General features: G+C 42.9%; 1 protein-coding gene across 9 annotated transcripts in view; it reads right to left on the reverse strand.

Annotated features, from left to right (window-relative positions):
• The window catches only part of GOLGA4 (golgin A4), a 98,925-nt gene that overhangs the window by 49,461 nt on the left and 35,050 nt on the right, over nucleotides 1-14,414 (reverse strand). For 8 of the 9 annotated variants that reach the window (XM_069084314.1, XM_069084313.1, XM_069084309.1 and 5 more), the window contains 3 exons: nucleotides 13,939-14,135; nucleotides 6,806-6,889; nucleotides 4,502-4,649 (listed from right to left, as the gene is read on the reverse strand). In XM_069084314.1, coding sequence (XP_068940415.1) covers nucleotides 4,502-4,649; nucleotides 6,806-6,889; nucleotides 13,939-14,135 — 429 coding nt within the window. The remainder of the gene's footprint in view (nucleotides 1-4,501; nucleotides 4,650-6,805; nucleotides 6,890-13,938; nucleotides 14,136-14,414) is intronic. The other variant, XM_069084308.1, reaches the window with a different exon arrangement.

Raw genomic sequence — 14,414 nt, forward strand, 5'->3', positions numbered from 1 at the left:
AAAAGTGAGCAAATGTTTTAAAACATGCATACTAATTCTGTCTTAGAGTACATTTGCTTCATTACCCAATTCCTTTAAAAGGTACATTTACACAGTTCGATTACCAGACAAAATCATCTGACAAAGTAAATATTTATGGGAATACATTTTATACAAACCATCACTGAAAGAAAAAACACGGCTAAGCTTCTGTCTGTGTTTTGCCCAGGCAGAATAAACCTATGGAGTGGGCTGACTCTGATTGATATTAGAACTCACCTGGGATGGCAATCTCCAAGTGAGACGGTGATCCCCAAGTGCAACAGCGATCCCCAAGTGTGACAGCATCCTATTCAGTGTGGCCCTTTTTTTGATCTGCCCCCTCATATCCTGCCCCTTTTAAACCCCAATCTATTCTGTACTTAAGACATTCTTAAAGGCATCACATTTTCCACCTTGGAAGAATGCCATTTTTGCTTCTCAATACTAGCTTTCCTGTGCCTGACCACAACCACCGTCAGCAGTAACAGTGTTAAGCCTGTGAAAAAGGCCTGGCAAGAGAAGGAGAGAAGAAGGAATTTCACAAGGAATTTCCTTGTGGTGCTTTAAGTAAAAATGTGCTTAACCCCTTCTCCTATCCCTTAAGCCATCCTTGGGACCCATTCTGAGACCACCCTGAAAGAGGCTGTCTGTAACCAATGGCCACCGTTAGCCCTGCCAGAAGTAACATCTAGTTCTGGGCTATAACAGCAGAGGCTGACAGTTCCTCTGCTCACCCTGGGAGACCATCAGCCCTATTCTACCCTTCAGGATCTATGGCTCCATTTCCTTCTATCCACTCCCCTTTTCTCCCTGGTAACCTTGCCTTTTGCCACCAACTGATGTCTTAAAAGTTATTGGTACTTTTTACTCTCTAAAACCTGTGGTTCTCAAGAAAGTGCCTTTCCTCTGACAGTCAGGATCTATACAGGAACACCAATGAAATTCACTTTGATTCCCAGTCTTTTGTCCCTATCTTAGTCTTAATGGACAGTTAGTTCTTTGTTTTCTATTTACCAATGACTATATGAATTCTTGAGTATTTATCACCTTTCATAATCGTAAATGACTTCCAAATACACAACTCCAACCCAGTCTCTCACACAAGCTCTAATACTTACTCCACAATCACTTCAAACTCACATGCCTCATCTCTTCCTTCCTCCCTTTCCCAAAAGCATTCTTTCTTTTTGGTGGTGCTCTTACTCTCCCAAGCATAAAGCCTGAAGTTACCTCTCACCATGAAGCCCCTTTTGCCTATTTCAGTCAACAAGTCCCACTGAGTCCAGCTTCCCCCCAAACCCCATGTTCCTTCTATCAGCATCCTCACCTTGGCCCTCATCATCTCATGCTAGAATTTCAGAATTACTGCGATCCCATCTTGTCTCATCTCCCTTCCTCCATTCTCTCCTGTTTTTAATTCAAAAATCAGACCATCCATGCATTTAATAAACATTTAGTAATGACCTACAATGGATGTTCAAAGAGATACCTTCTTGGAATTTACACGCCAGCAAGGAGACAAAACAAACAACTTTTTAAAAAATTACATATTAAGTGCATTGAAAGAAATAAAATGTCTGAGTAAGTCAAGGGGACCCGAATGGCTTGGTAAAAGAGGTGGTGTCAGAGTCAGGCTTAAGAGGACGTCTATGAGTGAATCTGTTTGGCTTGACTATACTCATTGCGGGGAAGGGGATGGTTTTCACTTTTCTTTGTTTTCAATAAAGGGGGTGGGGAAGAAGAGGCATTAGAAGAAATGCTTGATAATTGGAGGAAAAAAACAAAATGTGATTGGAACTCAAGAGGCAAATGGGAAAGGTACCCCAACCATTAGAAGAAGCATGAGCAAAAATACAAGGTAGCCATAAAAATGCTGCATGTTTGGGACAACTGAAATTGGCTCAAGCTTATTAGAATATGGGGAAAGAGCCAAAAGCCGAGGAGCAGAAGCACAAGCTTGGTATGGCCTCCTGCTCCAATCACTTCCAATACATGTAAAGAATGACTCTAAACAAACTTTAGAGCTACAGAGCCCACAAAGTGACAGAGAGAAACAAATCTCCCGCTGAAGGAAGCCCAGCAAGCAGACAGGAAGGGTCTATCGAATCAAGCTGGGAGCCAAGCGCAGTCTGGCATGGGCCGTGGGGTTCCAGCCCCAGTGCAGCCCTGACCAGCAGCCATGGAAGCAAACAGGTTCTAGACTTGTCAACACATAAACACGAAAGACAAAGTAAAAGGTCACTGTGGAACTTTGTTGGAACAGGTGGACTGAAGAACGTGGTCCGGCCCCTGGCCCTGGGGAGAGAAGTGGTTCGGGCACAGCAGCTCTAACAGCCTCAGCCTTGGCTGTCTCAGGAGCTCCTGGCCTGCAAATCACAGGGGGACCAAGCAACCATTCAGAGGGTAACTGCTCTTGCTTTAACCTGCTTGGATCTGGATTGTGGTCTTGGGTGGAGGTCCTGGGGTGTGCGACCACGGGGCTGTAGAGAGGGCACCCAACTAATAGCTCCGGCAGCTGTGAAAACCCCAGCGATTTGGGACAAAGCTCTCCTCTCTGGAAGCAGAGTTCTACTGTGGCAAAGAGCTCAAAAGTCAAGTAATTGGCTGGCAATATGAGCAAGCAATGGAAGGACAAACAGACCATACAATTCTTTTTTGGGGGACAAAAAGGATCAAGGCATGGAGTGGGAGGAAGACTGTGAAGTCAGAACTCCTGCATCAAAAGCCTCCAAGAAAAATATGAAGTGGTCTCAGGCCATGGAGGAGCTCAAAAAGGATTCTGAAAATCAAATAAGAGAAGTGGAGGAAAAATTGGCAAGAGAAATGAGGGTGCAAGAAAATCATGAAAAGACAGTCAACAGCCTGCTAAAGGAGACCCAAAAATACACTGAAGAAAAAAAACACCTTAAAAACTAGACTAACTCAAATGGCAAAAGAGGCCCAAAAAGCCAATGAGGAGAAGAATGCCTTAAAAAGAATGGAATAAGGCTGGAAAGGCAGGATGGACTACAAAGAACCTTCTATGGTAGAACATCAAACAAGTCTGAGGAAATAAACAACATGAACAGATCTACAATCATTCTAGCAGCAACAAGGAGGAAGTAACGAAGACCTGCTAGGGAAATTCTAATAGTCATCTGGGTGGGCACAATGAAAGCCAAGGGCCAAGGGCCAAAGCCAGGAACATCACATTTGAGAGGCAAAGAACAGAGAAAAGGCCAAGGGAAGCCCAGAAGCCAGGCAGGGTGAATGGCAGTACTGCAGACAGAACAAGAGAAACCAAAAAGCAGCAAGGACGTAGTGAGCAGGAGACCAGACAGAACTTAGTCTGACAAGTCACGGAAACCTGCAGGTGGAAATGTCCTCAGGGAGGCAAAGACATGAGGCTGAAGCACAAGACAAGTCAGCCCTGGAGAAAGAGAGTTAAGTCTTCTGACTAGATACTGCAAGGAGAGAATGTACACAGAGAGAAGAGAAAAAGGCCAACCCTGGAGCCCCACATTAAGGATGAGAAGAAAGTTCTAAGGAGCCAGGAGAGGGGACAGAGAAAAAGCCATAAGAGAAAGAGGCAACAAGAGGTTGGCATGTCCAAAGTCAAGGGTGGAGAGAATAACCAGCAGTAGAAACCAATCAACAGTGTCAAAAGCTACAGAAATGTCAGAGGAGGGGCGGCCAGGTGGCGCAATGAGTAAGAGCACCGGCCCCAGAGTCAGGAGACGCGGGATCGGTTCCAGCCTCAGATACTTGGCACCCACACAAAATAACTGGCGGTGTAACCTTGAGCAAGTTACTTAACCCCAACTGCTTAAAAAAAAATGTCAGAGGAAAAGCACTTTCTTGAGAACCACAGGTTTTAGAAAGTAAAGAGTACCAATGACTTTTAAGAGGTCAGTTGGTGGCAAAAGACAGACTACAAGGGAGAAAAAGAGAGTGGATAGAGGGAAATGGAGATATCAGCCAAGATTCCTTTTTTTAAAAAAGTTTAACAATGAATGGGAGGAAAGAAAGTAATGGTGGCTTCCTTTGAGACCCCAACTTTCCTACAAGACTAAGCCAGGGGATCCCTCCCTTCGCAAAATTCCTCTCTCAACATCTATACCCCCCACAAAGAGCTCTCTAGAACACTCCTGAATGCAGCACTTCCCTACAGTACAGGATGCTACCCTGCTCACCATTCCTAGGCACCTGTCTTGTCTTCCCACCCGGACAGTAGGTTCCTTGGAGGTGAGGCCCATGCTTTATAAGCTCCTAAGACCCTATAATACCTTGCCAATGCCAGGCACTCATCAGACCTGCAAGAACACTTTCTGATTAATTACAGAAATTCAGAGACAAGGTGATCATCTAAAGACCCTCTTTTTCTGGAGATTTTTGTCAAGGGAGCATGCATGATGAGGTTCCCCCAGCTGGGCATTTCATACAACTATATTAAATGGTTTTTGGCTCCAACACTAAACTGGCAGCCCCCAAGAATGCTTACCAGCTTTTTCACATTTCTCTTTCTGCTCTCGGAGCTCCTCTCCCTGGGTGGTCATCTGCTTGATTCGACTACGAAGCTGAGCAATTTCTTCTTCTTTCATTTCCAGTGTTTCGTGCATTTGACGTTTGGTCTCTGCTATTACCATTCCCTGTGGAGAAGCATTTGAGCCCTTGTGATATGAACACCAGCATCAAAGGCATGAGAGACGTAGAAGGGTCTTCAATACAGAAGAAATCAAAAACAGTTAAAATATCACACCTTAGAATGGTACTTCTAAGTACTTGGGCAAACAGGACAGAACTATAGCTCACTCAGTGATCTACCACCATCCTGAGGGGTTCATAATATATGTTTTTCTAGAAAAGCTTTTTTCAAACTTTTATATTTCAAGTATGATGGAAGTCTTTCTAAAAGTCACACTGAAAACCATTACCCTTTCCTAAATAACTCAAGATGATTCAGAACATCAATTAACATCCCAACATTCTATTATACCCTCAGGTCTACAGAATGATGAATGGCTGTTTTGTCCTTGTATTAATTCCTATTAAGCACTTGCTATGTGCAGAACACTGTGTAAAGTGCTAAGAGAGATAGATAAAAAGCCAAGGGAAAGCAGTCCCTGCCTCAGTGGGCCTGACCATCAAGTAGGGGAATAATCCAGTTAACCACACTACACAGTATTACATTTTAGAGCCTTTAGAGAAATGTCTAAGGAGGAGGATGGGATTCTACTTACTAAATGAAATGTTATTTACAGAGGATTTAGGTATATTTTTGTTTATTCCCAATGTATATAAAAACAGCTAATGTAGCATTTTTCAAGTTTCTAGACCTCTGACAGTTACATAAACAGCGTATCACTACACATAGGGGATAACTCTTCATAAAGGCTAACGTCTGCAATTTAGCAAAGGGAAGCTATACACACACAAGAGCATTCACACAATTCTCTTCATCCATAATGGCCTTCACCACAAACCATGACTTTCCCTTAATTAATAAGGCTTTTATGTGGGAATACTCTGCAAATACGTGCCCCAGCCAAAGCTGTCTAAAAACAACATTACTGTTACTTTATCATTAACCTCCTACCTTCATACCCGCAAACCCTCTGTAACAGACATCTCCCTATAGCTCACCAGGCCGCACCTGCACTCTTCCCAGGACACATTCTCTTCTTGCATGCTCACTACGGCTGTGCTGCCGCCCCCCCCCCCCACCCCCCAAACCGCACCCCGAACCTGGCTCTGCCCAGCTCTTCCCACCACCAGGACTCTCCTGCTCCAAGCGTTCACTCTACCTCCATTCCTCGGGCTTCGTTAAGTTCATTCCAGTATTTTACAGAGTCCTAACCCCAACTGTGCCCAGGGTAATCACCCCAGCTGTATTATACACACACATCACCGATCTTATTCCATCATATATCCCTTCTCCCATGAATCTTCACAGAATCTCAGGGCTGGAAGGAACGTCAGAGGCCAGCATCTAGTCCGGTCCTCCATTACCAACAATCCCCTCTACATCACTGCTAAGGAGTGGTCAGCCAGCCTCTGTCTAAAGATCTCTACTTTCCAAGTCAGTTCATCTACTTCTGAAGAGCTTTCACAGCTACAGAGTTTGTCCTTCCACCAGGCCTAACCCTGACCTTTTATAAATGCCCCCAGTGGCTTCTGGTTCCCCCGCTATTGCCAATAAAAATAAATCTAACCCATCCTGCCACTGGACAATCCTTTAAATACTTGGGGAAAAAAAATGATCCTATCCCTGCTTCAATCGTCCCTTTCCTAGGCTAACCATTCCCAATCTTCAGCTCTCCATCAGTCCCTAGTCGGTACTTTTCACTCGCCAGCTAATGAGATCACACTGAGAGCAGAGCCAGGGTCAAGGGAGAACAGCTTCCTTTCTTTTTTTCCAAAATACAGAGACGACTCATCATATCACCTCCTCCCTCCCCCTTCTGTACCAGACTCCTAAAAAGAGTAAATCAGACTCATTGGCTTCATTTCCTTAACACATATTGCCCATTCAAGTACCAAATCCTCAAAGCTTTAAAGCACACATTTCAAAGAAATATTAAATAACATGCTAGTATTACAAATGTCTCTTGTCACAAAAATGTGACTGACAATTCAGTGCTGACCTGAAGTCGAGAAAAGACTGATTATCAGATTTCCAAAAAAAACCACTAGGGCTAAAGTTGATCTAACTGTAGAAAATGAAATAAAAATATATTTACATTCTGAGTACTTTTAAGCTATTCAAAACACAAATCTAAGAGTCAGACTACCCTTCCTTAATTACCTTATCTTGTTCAAGCTGCTCAATCAAGTTCTTTGCATCCCGAAGCTGAGTAATCAATTTTGTTTTCTCAGCCATGTGAAGTTCCTAGGAGATAAAAATGATTCCATTCCATCTGATCATTTAGAACTTAAGGATTTTATATAAATAAAGAACTTATAATTCTCACATATTATAATCTATTTAGAAGGACAGAACCTAAAGAGTTGGAAAGGTCCTGAAGTTTTGATTCAGTGGTTCCCAATCTTCTAAGTCTGAGGACCCTTCTTCTTAGACAGTCCATAACAGTATCTGCACTATTAGTATCTACTAACAGAGAAAACAGATAATTCCTTTTTTTTATATTTTTTTCTAATTACATATAAAAACAATTTTTGACATTCCTTTTTAAAATAATTTTGTTCCAAATTCTCTCACTCTCTCCTTTCCCTCTTCCCACTTTACAAGGCTAGATGTGCATTCATGTAAAGCATTTCCATTTCCATATTTGTCATGCTGTGAAAGAAAACCCCAGACTCCCCCTAATAGAAAAGCATGAAAAAAAGTAAAAAAAAAAAGTGTTTGCTTCGATCTGTAGTCAGACTCTATCAATTCTTTCTCTGGAAGTGCAGAGCATTTTTCATTAAAATTTCTTCAGAATTGTCCTAGACCTTCATATTGCTGAGGATAGACATTAGTCACAGCTGATTATCCCACAATACTGCTGTGCTGTGACCGTGTACAGTGCTCCCCTGGTTCTGCTCACTTTATTCTGCAGCAGCTCATATAGTAAGTCTTTACAGGTTTTTCTGAAATCTGTCTGCTCATCATTTCTTACAGGACAATAGCATTCCATCATAATCAAATACAATTTGTCCAGTCATTTCCCAGTTAATGGGCATTCCCTCAATTGTCACTTCTTTGCCGCCGCCACCACACACACACACACAATTTTGATAAATGTTTCTGTACATATAGGTCCTTTTCCTTTTTGGGGAGGGTGGGGGGGAGGTGGGAGAGGTGTGTGAATTGCTCTGAGCTACAGACCTAAAAGTGCTATTGCTGGGTCAAAGGGTATGCACAGTTTTATAGCCCTTTGGGCATAGTTCCAAATTGCTCTCCAGAATGGTTGGGTCACTTCATAACTTAAAAACAGATAATTCTTTTAAAAACAGTTACTATTAATTCAATTAGGAGAAGTAGGCTGATCTAGTGGAGAGAGGACTATTCTTGAATTACATGTAAGCTACATGACAATGGGCAAGTCATTTCAGATTTCCATGTTCTAAGCAATTCTGTAAAACTCTATGTTACAGCCAAGGTGCCAATTTCTATCAGTAGAATGAGATTCCACATTGGGAGTCCACTATTACAGCTAAAATCTTAGAACTACCCTCCCAAAAAAGATTAATTCACTAAGTTAAAAGAATTTTCATTTTATAAAACAGCATTAACATACATCTGAAAAATAGATACATTTGGATGTGATATATATATATATATATATAATGCCAGTGATTATTACACTGAGTCAGTTAATCAATTAAACAATTAAAAAGCACTTATTAAGCACCCACTATGTGCCAGACATTTAAGAATACCCATGTAATAAACCTCCAATAAGTAGCCATTTATTCTCTATCTAATGAACTCAGTGACAGGGAATTCACTACTCCTAAAACAGCCTATTTCATCTTTGACAAAAAGAAATTATTAAGAAATCTTTTAGGGGCGGCTAGGTGGAGCATTGAATAGAGCACCGGCCCTGGAGTCAGGAGGACCTGAGTTCAAATCCAGCCTCAGACACTTGACACACTTACTAGCCATGTGACTTTGGGCAAGTCACTTAACCCCCCAAAAAGAAATCTTTCATTCCACTGAATGGAAAACAATATCCCTATAACTTTCACCCACAGGTGCTAGGCAGCAAAGTGGTGCCACAGCCAACAGGGCACAGGACTTGAAATCAGGAAAATCTGAAGTCAAGCCCTCCCTGCCTCAGCTCCTGCCTCCATGAAACAGATCTTGCCGAGCCTCATGAGAGAGCACAGGCCCACTGCGAGGCGTCTGCTTCACAATCCCAAAAGTGTGGTCAGACAGGCAGCTTGCTGTTACTCAGAAGTTCTGCCAGGTAAGCCCAGTGGTTTGATTACTCGGCTATTCCAAAAATGCTAGCTGTCTACATACTTTCAAGTCCCCAAGCCCCCAGCTACCCCTTCCCACGACCTCCCACAAGGCTCCTCCTCCACTCTTTAAAAGTTAAAATCCAACAAGTATTTGTTAAAAGTTCAAGGTACATACAACATTTTCAAGATGAAAACAAAATAGTTGCTGCCTTCAAGGAAGTTAAATCATCTTCTCCATTCTCTCCTCCTTTACTCTGGTCACTTTACCTGAGCTTATCTTCTCTCACATCTACAATCTTGTTTCATCATTTGTCTCTTCTCTTTCAGATGCCTTTAATCTCTCTCTCGCCATGAGGCTTCACCTCATCTGAGAAATGCTCAAGTCTCTCCAACCCTCAAAAAGCCTTTCCTCTACCCTCCTACTCCCTTTAATTCTAGGTCCATCACTTCAGGGTTAAAATTCCACAAAAGGTTTTCCCCTAATGCCACCATATCATCCCCATCAATTACTTGCCCAAAACCTTTGCCATCTCTACTGTTCCAAAACTACTCAAAGTGCTTGCTCAAAGGTCACCAGTGACTGAATCACCAGTGAGTGACCTCTTCTCAGTCCTCATTCTCCCTGATTTAACCCCTCTCATGAACTGCTATTCCTACAGGAAACATGCATAGAGATGTCCCTGTAAGCAAACTCAAATTCAACATGCAAAACTACTTTACCTCAAAAACTCATTCATTCTCCCCTATTTCTGCTGGTCACACAGCTTCTCTTCTACCCATTCTGTTCCCTCTCCCCCATCCCTCAAAGACAAAGTCTTGTCTGTCCTCCCTGCACAACATCCCTCACATGAGTCAGTTTCAAAGTCTTCAATACTCAAAACAGCAGCTAACCTATTCCAGACTTTTACAGCCTCTCAATTAGAAGGTTTCACAATGTTCACAGCTTCCAGAAAAATGCTGACTAATTACACTTCACACCTCTCACACTTAGAAAACTAATCTTTTTTAGCCCAAGATTCAATCCTGTTAAGATCTTTGGGGATCCTTACTCTTGTCCAGTGAAATGGTCAGACCAGATTATGTGCCATCTAAAAATCATATGAATCTTTAAGTCAGTAAAACTATAAAGGTGTGCCTTTATCAAAGTGCTGATACAAAATGGAACTAGGATGGGGCTGGAGATCTCCTTCCAAGTTGTTATTGAACTTCAAGTAGTTCCGAGTTCAACTAACTGCAATGTTTTCTAGCCTGTATTTCTAAAATATTAGTACAAAATACTTAATCAACTATTTCACTGGAATACTGACAATGCCTATGTACATCTCTCCCAGCACGTCGATATCACTGTCATCAGCCCAACACGCCCTGTTCCAGATGAAGTCCTCACACCTCCTATTACAGATGTCTGCTTTGTTGTTGATCTTTTTCAGTGGTGTCTGGCTCTTCATGACCCCATCTGGGGTTTTCTTGGCAGAGACATTGGAGTGGTCTGCCATGTCTTTCTCCAGTTCATTTTACAGATGAGGAATCTGAGACAAACAGGGTCAAGTGCCCAGGGTCTCATGGCTACAAAGTGTCTGAGGCCGGAATTGAACTCAGGTCTTCCTGACTCCAGGCTCAAGACTCTATTAGCTGTGCCTAGGTGAGAGATTAGGGGTGGTTATATACATCTAGCAGAGGATACAAAGAGATGATAATGGAATTATGAGAGAAACAAGACTGAGGATGTAGAGAGAAAAGGAACCCCAGGACACTCAGGGTCAGGGTACAGGAGATGGATAAGGAGAAGAAAGAGTAGGCAGACAGGAAAGGAATGAGCAGAGATCTGTGTCACGGAGGGGACAGGCAGCTCCCAATGTCAGAAGCCACAAAGAGGGTGAAAAGGATGAGGTCACTGGACACAGCAATGAAGAATCACTGCTAACACTGGAGACAGCAAACACACTCAGCTGGTCGCTATGACTCTGCAAGCAGCTGAGAAGTGGGAAGCAGTGAGTACAAACAGAGTTCTAAGAATCTATTTAGGAAAGGAGAGCGATCAGACGATGATTCTGATAGTGCCTGGAGGAGTCAGGAGAGCCAAGTGAAGGCCTGTTTAAGGCAAGAGACACAGAGGCAGTGATGGAAGAGGCAAACTCTCTCTAATCAGCCAAGTCCAGAGTGATCTCTGCTAAAGACCTAGAACCTATATATTGTTCTGGATCCTTATCTTTCCAAAAGAAGGAGGGCGGGAGACTGAGGGAAGACTAGGAAAGTGGGGGGGCCAGGTCACACTGAGCTTTAAGACAAGAGGATTGAAAAGGTACAGGTATGTACAAAAGTATTTATAGCAGCTCTTTTTGTGGTGGCCAAGACCTGGAAATCAAGGGGATGTCCATGAACTGGGGCATGGCTAAACAAGTTGTGGTAATGAATGTAATGGAATAATATTGTGCTACGTGAAAAAAGGAGCAGAAGGACTTCATCATAACCCGAGGGAGGGGAGCAGAACCAGAACTCTGTACACTATCACAGATACACGTATCTGTGACGACTGACTCTGACAGGCTGGGCTCCTCTCAGCAATGCAAGCCTGTAAGACAACTCCCAAAGACTCAGGATGACCAGAGAAAGAGCTAGAGTCTGACTGCAGACTAAAGCAAAGTACTTGCTCTCTCTTCTGTGTTTTGTCTCTTTTTTCTCGTTTACTCCATGGGTTATAATCCTCCTTTACAACTTGACTAATGTTAATGTGAAGGTATTTGTAGAGCCTATATTTAATTGCCTGCCGCCATGGGGAGGAAGAGGGGAGAAGAGGGAGGGAGAGAAAATTTAGAACTCAAGGGATTGTGGAACTGAGTGTTGTAAACTAAAAGTAAATAAATAAATATTTAAAAAAAATAAATTTAAAAAAAAGGCAAGATTTCATTAATCCCAGTCCCTGAATTGAATCAAATGGAATTTCTGTCTTTGGGGTAGGGGGTGGAGTTAGAGAAGGGTGAGCATGGTCTCCTTTATAATAATGAGCATAAAGCTCAGAATGAATGCCGCCTGGCCCTTTCTAACATTCTCCAGCCTTCCACCATGGCAGGATCCTGAAGCAGCATGGTTACGAAGAGCAGCACCAAGAGGCAGAGGAACAGGGAGGAAGGCCTGGGTGCTGAGGAAGAGGGCTCTCCTGTCTGAGGGTCAGCTTCTCCATCTGTGAAGGGGGTCTTTGTCAAGGGGTCACCACAAGGACTAACAAGGTGCATGGGACTCTGCCCGACAACATCAGGGTTTTCTTGGCAGATATTGCAGAGGTTTGCCATGCCATTTCAGCTACAGACAAGATGGACACTAAAGGGTCTTTCAAACCATGAAATTCTGTAATTCTGTAAATACCATAGTTTACAGACAGTAACTTCCTAGAAAATAACTGTTTAACACAAAAGCTTCTATTTTAATCACAATTAGGGGAATCTTTCTAAAATGTACTTTACTGCCACCCTTTCCTTGACGACTCTGAGGCGGCCGTGCTGCTTGTCTCTGTATTCAGCGGCTCCAGAGAGCTGGGCTCTTCCAATTCTCAGGTCTGCCTTTGCCAGCTCCCCATCACCACCCTACCCACTGGCTGCCGCCTCTGGCCTCTGCTGATGAGTGCCAATGTTCCTCCCTGCCTGGAGGAAGGCCTACGACTGGCTCAAGCAAGTGGATCTGTGAACGCTAATCTTCTTCCTACATTATTTTTTGGCTTGCTTCTCACTTCATAACCAAACAGATAAGGTTGCCATACTAAGTGTGGCCTAGTAGAGCTTGCCATAATCTCAAGAGACAAAAATTTAGACAAAAAAAAAAAAGCCAATGGAACTAATTCTACATAAAACTTCAATTAAGAGGATGTCAAAAATAAAGTATACAAAGTTGAAGCTGTGCAAGAAGAGCAGTGCAAAGGGAAAAAGGGGATATTTGGAGTCAGGGGACCCAGGTTCAAATTCAGGTTCTATGGCTGATGCCTGTATGACCTTGAGCAAATCATTTCCCCTGTGGTCCTGAGTTTCCTCCTCTGTAAAATGAGGCTCTGTCCCAAGTGGCCTCCAAGGCTCCTTCTAGCTCTGTGCCTATGATCCTAGTGTTTTCTTGGGTACTTGAGCCATCATGTTCCTCTTCAGTCTAGCTTATGAAAGAATAAAGAAAATCACAGAACAAGAGAGAGTCCTGGGCTAGAAGGAAGGAAAACTAGCTACTGAAGCCTGCTGTTCTGTGGAGAAACAGGGCTCACGCTAACAGCGCTACTGCAAGTACATTCAGCTGTGAGAGACTTGGTGCCTCTGGATCAATACAATGATTCAGGACAACTCAAAGGACTCATGATGAACAAGCTGTCCCCTCCAGAGAGAGAAGTGAGGAGCTCCTGGGAGTGCATGTGGAAACAGACTGGTTTTCACTTTCTTTATTCTTCATGCTGCTTTTTTCTCACAACATAGCTAATGTGGAAATATTTTGCGTCACTTCATATGTATCACGGGTTATCATTTTTCTTGTCTTATCAATGGGCTGAGGAGGGACGGAGTAAGAGAATTTGGTACTGAAAAAAAAGATTTTAAAAACAAGAAGTCTTCACTAAATACCTGAATATCTCCCTCTTCATCCCTCCTAAAATCTAGAATACTTATTCTATGGAGCCACTATACTCAATCTTAACACCTTCCTCATTTTTATGTTTTAGAAATAATTAAAGAAAATTGTTTTTGAAAAACATTTTAAGCCTCCTTTTGTGTAGTACTCCCTTAAGTCTTAGGAGACCAACTTTAGACAAATCACTACCCCACCTCTGTCCAGTTTCCTTGTCTGTGAAATAAGGGTAAACCCCTAGATGCCTAGATGATCTCATGTAAGGCCCCATTCTATGACACCTACGGAAATGACAGCTGAATCCTGAAAGCCACTGAGGCATGAAAGCCAGGAGAGCACCACAAGGTCCTGTGTCCAGAAGGCATCAGCTGCCTCTTCCCCAGGCAGCGCTTGGACCCGAGCCGCAGACAATCAGAACGGAGCGTGGGTGATTTTTACCTTCATTTTCTCCAGCTCCTGAAGCCTCTCATCAAGCTGCTCCTGAAGGGCTTCCTTCTCGTTGGTCAGAAGGGTAGCTCGTTCCTTGTGCGACTTAATTATTTCTTTACACCGCTGAAGGAGATTCTCTTGTCGTTTAACCCTTTGCTGAAGAGTTTCTAAAGTCTTGGCAGCATCTCCATCTCCCTCTGTTGACACTGAAATGGAATAACCATGGAGGGGTCAGGCAGGCAGGAAGCCTCTGAGCTCAAGGAGCATTCACTATGGGGAGGAAGATGTGATGCAGCAAATATTTTGTATTACAAGTTTCTCAAAGTCTCTTCATTACAAATATCAGGAAGTAAGTGGGAGAATAAATGAGCACTATGTATCCCAAACACACACACACATACAACAGAATGAAAAGAAAGCATGGACCAAATTCTGCTACTTTGTGAACAGGTCAAGGCATTATGAAAATACCTACCAAACATACA

The sequence above is a fragment of the Petaurus breviceps genome, unplaced genomic scaffold, assembly GCF_028583685.1.
Source record: "Petaurus breviceps papuanus isolate PSGF00001 unplaced genomic scaffold, PetGlider_PUasm1.0 174, whole genome shotgun sequence".
Lineage (NCBI taxonomy): Eukaryota > Metazoa > Chordata > Mammalia > Diprotodontia > Petauridae > Petaurus > Petaurus breviceps.